This window comes from Globicephala melas, chromosome 5 (assembly GCF_963455315.2).
Source record: "Globicephala melas chromosome 5, mGloMel1.2, whole genome shotgun sequence".
In the NCBI taxonomy this organism is placed as follows: Eukaryota; Metazoa; Chordata; class Mammalia; order Artiodactyla; family Delphinidae; genus Globicephala; species Globicephala melas.
Window position 1 is genome coordinate 63138262 of NC_083318.1, and position 9357 is coordinate 63147618.

A 9357-nucleotide genomic window follows, 5' to 3' on the forward strand; every position below is an offset into this window, starting at 1 on the left:
CAAAGCAGAGAGTATAAATTCTGAATATGTCATTGAAATGCCAAGGAATTACAATCCTTTAAGGTTTCTAGAAAACAAGGGATAGTAAATGGGAATGAATCTGTCATGCCCATTACCCAATATTACTGATTTAAACATGTAAAATTACCGTGAACTGCCTTTTTATTTGTAAAGGCCTTCATACTGCTGTCCTCGTGACTTTCCCACAAAGGTCTTCTTTTTCTCACCTGTAAGTTATCGTCTCACAGGAGAGGGTTGTAGAGACCTGACTTCTGACAGAGTGGGGAGGAGTTTACTATATTTTCCGTACGTCTGAATTAAAGCATTATACTTAGGCGTTGTTGTTCTTGACTAAACAAAAAATAAAATGTTGAAATCCCTGATGAATATTTGTTGCTAGGGACTTAGGGACTTCACATTTTTAGAAAACTATTGAGAAGAATAAGCAAATCCCATAACTTGCAGTTTGGACTTCTCTTTGAATGGATAGCGCTGCATGTAGCTAAGCTCCTAAGTAAGTTTACGCCTTGGAGGTCAACAAATACGGATCACCGGGTATTAAAAACTTGCTCATTGCCTCCTTTGAGGGCAAAACCAAAATTCTTTGATAGCCCCTAAGAGTGGATTTCAGTGCCATAAATATGCTGTAGGAACTCTTAAAATCCCCCTCCCCCCCCTTTTTTGGGCAGAAAGCCAGTTTCATATTAAGACAATTAATCTGTGTTTCTCATTTGTCACCTAGTGGTTCAAGGGACAAATGTATGATCCTATCTTGGAAATAATGTTTGTCAAGAGCTGTAGCTCAGAAATATTTACTGTCTTTAATGATTAATATCATTTTGCTCTTAGAAAAAATCAGCTCTTTTTTCCCCACCTTTCTGCAGGAGAAAAACCCTACAAATGTACATGGGAAGGATGCACATGGAAATTCGCTCGGTCTGATGAACTCACGAGACATTTCCGAAAACATACTGGAATCAAACCCTTCCAGTGTCCAGACTGTGACCGCAGCTTCTCCCGCTCCGACCACCTTGCCCTCCATAGGAAACGCCACATGCTCGTTTGAATGCCTCTATCTCCCGCCTCAGCGTGGCTCCCACTCTCCCAGCTCTCTCTCTGTCCTCCCTCCCATTATCTAACTCATCTTTTTACATGTACATTTTAATTTTGATTCAGCTGGTCTGAATCTCTGAATTTATATCATTCAAACTTCCATATGGTCAGTAGTAAATATTCTCTAATCTTCCCTCTCCTTGCCACGGGTCAGACCTAAAGAATGTGAACAATTTTTTTTTTCTTTTTTTTTTTTCCGGGGATGCTAAGCAAACCCTTCTTAGAGATACGTTTAATGTAATGAAAGCAAGGGAACATGTAAACTAACATAACCAATTGCTTCTCCATGTAATCCTCAAAAGAATGTCAAAGTAAATGTATTAGAAATACAGTATCCAGCCTGCTAGTCCTTGCCAGAGGCATCCAGACCTCTGTGCTCTGTGATCGAGTTTGGTGCTCCACAGCAAAAAGAAGGGTGGAACCTTTCACAGATTAGCTAGACATGCAACAGGCTTTCAGACTAGTACAGTCAACTCTTCCATTGTCCTTCACAGATGTGGCTGGTCAATTTGGATTTAGCACTTCATCTAAATGTATGTCCGTTATCCTCCTTTGTGCCTGCAGCTACTAAGGAGGTCTTTGCCACCAGGGAGGTGAGCCAGAGCTGCTGATTTAGGTGGATGATGTCTGTCCATTGAGGGGGTGGATACTGTACTTGCTAGCGTGGAGTCGGAGCAAAGGGGCATGCAGCAGGGGCAGAGCAAGGCGGGCAAAGGAGGAAGCCAGCCATTCCTGCTCGCCTAGGGCTTTTTGGAGACAATTCATCATTTGGTTCGCTGGGCAGTACATTCCCAGAGCTTCAGTCTCTATGCACATTCAGCTGTGCGGAACCCTACTGCAAAGCCAGATACTGATGGGGTTCTCCATGCACCTGTCTCTGTTTCTACAATGTCCTTAATGTCAATTACCAAGCATTGATAGGGATGCCACAAAACTATTTGCTCAGTAATGGGAAAAAATCTTTTGGATAAGGGTATGCATGGTTTTCTTTAATGGCCTTCTTTTACCCCACCTACTTAACAGCTTTTTTTTGCAAACAGGGAAACGTTGAGTGGTAATTGTATCCCCCTATCAAATTAATCATGGAGGCTTCATATGGAGACATTTCTCTGTGAGCTGTAAGGTGCCAAATTGGCTGTCATCTGTGTACATGACACACACCGTAAATAAGCATCTGCTAACGCTTTAGTAGATTCCTTCAGTTTAAGACCTGAGAGACACTATTTGTAAATATAAATAGTTGTGAAGCACACATACCTTTCCTGGGGGACAGATTTATGAAAAATCTAGAAAACCACAGTTCAGGGATTCATAAATGTAGCTCAAATTCCCAGATGTTTACTGTTGGAGCCGGCAATCTCCTATCACTATCAAGTATCCTGTCAGAAGAACAAACTGAAAATGACTCGTGTTTATGTTGAAGATTAATAGCACCATCATTTAGGGGAAGTTTTGCAAAAGCAGGCTTTTGAGCACCATAGTGTAAATGCCAGTAAAAATAATTTGTGCGTGGAAATGCCATTGGTCCTAAATTTGAAGAAAGTGGGCGACGGTGGTGTAGTGTGGGTGCATTTAAGCAAATGCACCTTCATCCCTCGATAAAGGATGGAGGAGCAGAGAGAAGAATGGAATCCTGAAGATTCATCCCAGCCACAACTCAGGATCCAACACGACCTTAACTGGGAGGAATACACTGTTCAGTTGTTTTTTTTTTAAGACAGTGCGTGAGTGATTCTGGAGGCCTGCGAATCGTGTGGGGAGCGTACTTTGACGGCGCCGTGTTAATAAAAGTTAGTTGTAGGGACTGCACACCTAAGAGATCCCGCTCGTAAGCCCTCGGATCCAACTGAAAGGAGATGTAGTTGAGAAATGCAAAGTAATTTGTCACGGGGGCACTTGGTTTTCCTTTTTTTTTTTTAAGCACTGCAAAATTTGTTTAGACTATTAAAACATCCTTATGAGGCTTTTTTTTTTTTTTGCAACTATGACATGAATTGAGGGATAAAAAAAGAATGGCTCTTGGAAAAGTAGATATTGTCTGTATTGTAGATGCTTAGTCCCATTCATGCCAAAATGTTTATTGCTTGAAATGGTTCTTCCACAACGCACTGAAGAATTAAGTTGGAGTGCAAAGAACATTTTTGTTTTAATGGAGATAACCAGTTTGTGTGTGTTCTAACCCATCTTGAAGGTGGGAAAAGGGGCAAGAAAGGATAGGATTGATCTTGGAATAATTAGCTGTGAGTCTAAGTCCAGCTGATAGAAAGCTTCGTGGGTTCTCATGAAATTTGATGTGTGCGCTATGGCATATTGACTTTTTTTTTTTCAGAAAAGCAAGCAATACCCTGCGAAGACGTACATTACTCTTCGGCTTGCTTAGATTATACTAACAGTTCACTAACAAAGATACATTTCAACTCAAAGAAAAGCAACCCAGGAAGCCAGTCTCTGTTCCCATGCTGGTCTATATACTTTAGTTACCGATTGGCTCTTAACCAAATTTTCCTTTTTTATATATATTTGTATTTTACTATGATAGTTGAGAAATTTAGTCTCTTAGTAATTTTTAGCTGTTATTGTGGAAGACCTCCAATACAAGATAAGGTACCCTTGAACGTGTGGTTTTAATGATATGCCATGTTACTATCAATGGTGATTTTAATTGCAATATTTTAAATTGATGAGAATGATTTGTAAACATGAAGTTAGTGTTGTGTAAATTCTGTTTATTATAGAATTTCTTTGATTATTATCCAAGTGTCATCTTGGGGGAGAAGTCAGAAAAATTAAATCTGTAACCATCGTATTTTAGAGTTCTAAAGTGAATCTACATCGCAAATGGGCATTAACATTCTAAATCGCCTGGTTTTGAGAATGTGTTAGCATAGCTATGTTCAACTAAGGAAATGCTAAATATCAGAAGTTTCAAGAGCCTTAGAACAGATTTACAGGGGAACTATATATGAATGTGTATATTTTATTAAACACCCATCTGCACTATCAGTGTTGCACTAATGTGGAATTTGAAAAACTATATTGCTGATACTGTATAGCTACACATCATTCCTGATTAGATTGTTTTAAAGACAATCTCAAAGGTCTAAGGTTTTAAAATAATTTGATTGGTTTGAAAATATACAGTCATCTTGAAGGAATTGCTGTCATACATGAAGTTGCTCAGAGTGGCCTTTATTCTCTTGTTGGTCAAGGTTAACAAGTTCTAAATGATTGCAAATTCACTTAAATAATACATTTACAAAGCCATTTTACATGAATTAAACGAGGGCTACAACAATATTATGTTTTACAAATACTAGCACTTTTTTTTTTTTTTTGCTGTTATGTACTTAGTGTTAGAGGGTCAAAATAATCTTTCTGCTTAGCATCTCTTAAACCATACCTGCAAGTATAGCAGGATTATTACATTTACAGTACTTTAATACTTGTATAAACTATGCAGAAATTTTTAATAAAGTGTAATATATTTTATAAGCTAATAAGACTGAATGGGTAAAGGTTTTTAGCATGCATTAGTATACTTGCAAATACTGAAACATTTTGGTAATCTTTCTTACTAAAGATGTGAATGTTTAATGTTCTTTCTCTGTTTCTACTCGGTAGTCCAATGGGAATTCAGTAATGACATTTTGTCATGTCAAACTGTGAACATAAATTTGTACTGTACAGTCCTCATATACTATATACAGTATGCAATATATGTATTATATACTTGTTAATAAAACCATCAGAATATTACATGTGCTCATGTGATTACTATGTATGCAGTGATCACTAGGAACAAACCTTAGCAAAGTAACATGTAAGAGGCCCTTACTTAGAAATTGCAAAGTAAATCACCCTTTGATAGGCAATCATTAATGGAAGGAAAGAAAAACAGATCTAACTGGAAAATGCACTATATGAGTTAACTCAGCCCTAAAGCTATGTCCCTGGTTTTCTGATAAGAAGTTTTCTAAGTACAAACCATAAACTTGTAGACAACCCAGCATAAACCTACAAATTCACCTAGTGCATTCTTGCAATATTTTATTGTTTATGACCCTATCTGCTTCCAAAAACAATTTTCAGTTTCTTATGTGTAGTACTTTAAGTTTTTAAATAAAGATCAGGATTCGTAGCTTGGGCAGTGGGGAATCAGGAATTAAGGTAAATAATTCTGGTAAATAAAAACACGATTTTTCAAGCCTTCAGGAAGCCATGTCCATGGACATTGCTGTGTCCTTAGCATCACAGGAACAAGTAGTTTCTGGTGGGCATTTAGAGTTCTTGTTTAAGACAAAATGTCTACTCTCTTGCTCCACCTAAATGTAATTGAAGCTAAGATACTGGCTTTTTAGGTCTCAGCAGCTTCCTCCAGCCAGACTTCATCTTAGCATAACATGAAATAATGTCTGACTGGCGCTTGTCACGTGACTCAACTTCGCAGGTTGGAGAGCGGAAGGAGGACGGGCTGGAGGCTTTCAGCCTTCTGCGTGCTCTCCATCAGCCTTCTCCAGGGAACTTCTCTGCTTTTATACTGTGATAGTTGACTGCAAGCTCAAAAGGTATTTATTATATGTGACTATGACATCCTAATGGAATATCACCTTGGATTAGTCCAAATAATTGGCTGTAATTCTCCCACTATATTTCATATATGGGTGGGATGATACTTGCTGATTTCAAAATGAGACCCAGCCTTCTAAGGAAATACTTTCTTACAACTGGATTCTGCCTGAGTGAGTGATCAGAATGGTGACAAATGTAGATTTTATGAGAAACTAAATTCTTTGAGGAATGGTTGAACAAATTAAGATGTTCAGCACACACAAAAAATATATAATCATTGGCCAATTTTTTTTTGTCTGTTTTACTGTATGCGGGCCTCTCACTGTTGTGGCCTCTCCCGTTGCAGAGCACAGGCTCCGGACACGCAGGCTTAGCGGCCATGTGCTCACGGGCCCAGCCGCTCCGCGGCATGTGGGATCCTCCCAGACCGAGGCACGAACCCGTGTCCCCTGCATCGGCAGGCAGACTCTCAACCACTGCGCCACCAGGGAAGCCCTAAAGAGATTTTTAATGTGGAATCAGCTCACATTATTAGGGAGGCTGAGAAGTCCCATGATCTGCTATTTACAAGCTAGGAGACCCAGGAAAACCAATGATGTAATTCTAGTCCAAAAGCCTGATAACCAGGGGAGCCAATGGTATAAAGCCCAGTCCAAGGGCAGGAGAAGACCAATGTTCCAGCTCATGAAGACAGGAAGCAAAAGAGGCAAATTCCTCCTTCCTACACCTCTTTGTTTGATGCAGGCCCTCAGTGAGTTGAATGATGCCCACCCACACTGGGGAGACAACCTACTGAGTGCACAGATTCAAATGCTAATCTCATCCAGAAACACCCTCACAGACACACGCCCAAGTACTGTTTAATCTAGGCACTCTACAGCCCAGTGAAGTTGACATTAAATTAACCATCACACTCAGGAATTCCAACAGTCCAAGGAATTGGCTTCTAAAGAATTCTGTGTGGCAGAGGAGGGTTTTGAGGACCTTCAAGGCTTACAGATCTGCTCTAGATTTCATCTCCTGCTACAAAGGCCACCTGCTTCCCTGTAAGTTGCACAGCTTCACAGCTACACTCATGCAATCCCCCAACGAAACTGAAATCCCACCACACATTCAAACCAGCATCCTCAGCCCCTAATTTTTGCTCTACACACCTGACCCTGCCTCCTTGAGATCACTCATTACACTCTAATTATTTGTCCAAGAATCTCTTCCCCACCAGAATGAGGAACCCCACAGTCTGGGATGGGACTTCTTCACATCTGTGTCCTCAGCACCACTCACACAGTGAATACATCATTAGATAGTGGTTGAAAGAATAGGTGGATCTGAGTTCTAGTCTTAACTTGGGCACTAAGATCTTTCTGACCCTTTCATATCAAAGGGACCACCTCTGGAACTTCTCCTGAATTTGTCCTCTCCTGTCCATTGCCATCTGCTGCCCCAGCTCAGGCCTCTGGGACTATCACAGAAGTCCCCTCACTGTCTCACTTCAATCATCCTCCTCCACACCAGCCACCGAGACCATCCTTCCAAAACAAAGATCTGATCATGTTATTGTCCGGCTGTTTAAAATCCTTCCATGGCCCTCATTGCACCTGAATTGGTTCTTCTAAATTCAGCCCTATTCCCTTTAAAGCCTCATCTATTACCATAAAATTTTTTTTCTTTCTCCCTAAGAACCTTCAAACACTCTCCAGACTCTATGACTTTGATAGTTGCACAAGATATTCAGGGAGATACTCAACAAACTCCTACTCATCTTTCAAAACCCGTCTCAAAAGTAACCTTTTCGGGCTTCCCTGGTGGTGCAGTGGTTGAGAGTCCGCCTGCCGATGCAGGGCACACGGGTTCGTGCCCGGTCCAGGAAGATCCCACATGCCGCGGAGCGGCTGGGTCCGTGAGCCATGGCCGCTGAGCCTGCGCGTCCGGAGCCTGTGCTCCACAGCGGGAGAGTCCACAGCAGTGAGAGGCCCGTGTACCGCAAAAAAAAAAAAAAAAAAAGAAAGAAATCAACAGGTACTAACAGACAGAAGTGTTGAATTGTCTCACAAAGATTTTAAAGGAAGTTTCATAAAAATTCTCTTAAAAGCAATTATGGGCATTCTGGAAACAAACAGAAAACTGAAAATTTCAGCAAAGAAATAGAAGATATAAAAACAGAATCGAGTGGAAATTTAGAACTGAAAAATAAAACACCCAAAATAAAAACACTCACTGGGTGAGCTCAATAACAGAGACCACAGAGGAAAGAGTCAGTAAACTTCAAGATAGATCAATACAAATCATCCAGTCTGAACAATATAGAGAAAATCAATTGAAAGAAATGAACACTGCCTTGGGGACCTGTGGGAGAATAAAAAAAGATCTAACATTCATGTCATTGGAGTCCCAAAAGAGAAGAAAGTATAGAGCTGAAGAAATAGTTAACGAAATAATGTAAAAACTCCCCCAATTTGTTGAAAGACAAAAAGACAACAACAAAAAAACCCTCCAGATTCAAGTAGCTGATTAAATCCCCCAAACAATAAACCCACAGAAATCCCCACCCAGACACTTCATAATCAAACTGCTGAAATGAAAGACAGAAAAAAAAACCGAAAAAATAAAACAAAAAATCTCAGAGTTAGATATAACATGGATGAAACATGATATTGAATTTTTACATTGGCAACTAAATAGATAATAAATACTAGAATTGCAAATGGTTTGTTTTAAGAGATTGTCTTGGCAAGTGAGAATGACAAAAGGCAGGGAGAAATACAACCTTATTGGAAGGGGTGGGAGGAAGAGAGGGATGGGCTGGCAGCCATGTGGGAAATGAGTCTCAGGGATGCGGTATAATTTACTCAAGAGTAGGTATAGTTTTGTGGGATCTGAAGCTTCTCCATTTGAGAGGGGAGAGGCTTTTAAGAAAAGAATACAAAACTATGAACACAAATACAAAATATGAAATCAGTTATGACTGTGAACGTTTACTTCAAATGAGAAAAGAAATCCCAATAAACTGTAAATTTTAAAAGCTGATAGATATGTTAAACAGTACAGAATCTCTAACAATATCATACTGCCTCTTCACAAACCCCCTTGACCATGACAACAACACTTGTTTTCTACATTTTTTGGCTGCCTAGCCTCTTTCTATGACAACAATTTCATAATTTTTCTATAGAGCGAGAATAGAAAGACAAATCAGTCTTTCCCCTGGTATGGCTGATTAAAATTTGTTTTATTATTATTAATCATTGGATGTATAAAACATGTGGCTTCACACACAGATGTACTCACTTTCGTAGGAATGCTACAGGTTTGTGCCTTATAAATACAGAAATTCTGAAAAAGTCTATTTCATGTGATTCCAGCAAAAAGAAAAGACACGATATGCTTCATTTTGAATGATACTCATTGCACTATTGAGTAATTCCCGACAGGAAGGAACTTTTGTTTGGACCAGGGGTTGAGGAGGAGAACTGAGTCCCATGCTTATGATTTTACATGCCTGATGTCTGGGAGCATTTCCCCTGGGTTAGCTTCTGACCCTGTACATTTCAAATCTTGCTTCTCTTCCACTGGCACATCTGGGCCAGATGGCACAGGACCTTCTCTTATTGCTATACAACCCCTGGCCCTGCAGCTTCACATTGCCACCAGGTTGAGCCAGCCCAGTGGGTGATA

General features: G+C 39.9%; 1 protein-coding gene across 2 annotated transcripts in view; it reads left to right on the plus strand.

Annotated features, from left to right (window-relative positions):
* The window catches only part of KLF3 (KLF transcription factor 3), a 35592-nt gene extending 32146 nt beyond the window's left edge, over positions 1-3446 (plus strand). For both annotated transcript variants that reach the window (XM_030881031.2, XM_030881030.2), the window contains one exon: positions 885-3446. In XM_030881031.2, the coding sequence (XP_030736891.1) occupies positions 885-1066 (182 nt within the window). In that variant the 3' untranslated portion in view covers positions 1067-3446. The remainder of the gene's footprint in view (positions 1-884) is intronic.
* The last annotated feature ends 5911 nt before the right edge of the window (positions 3447-9357 follow it).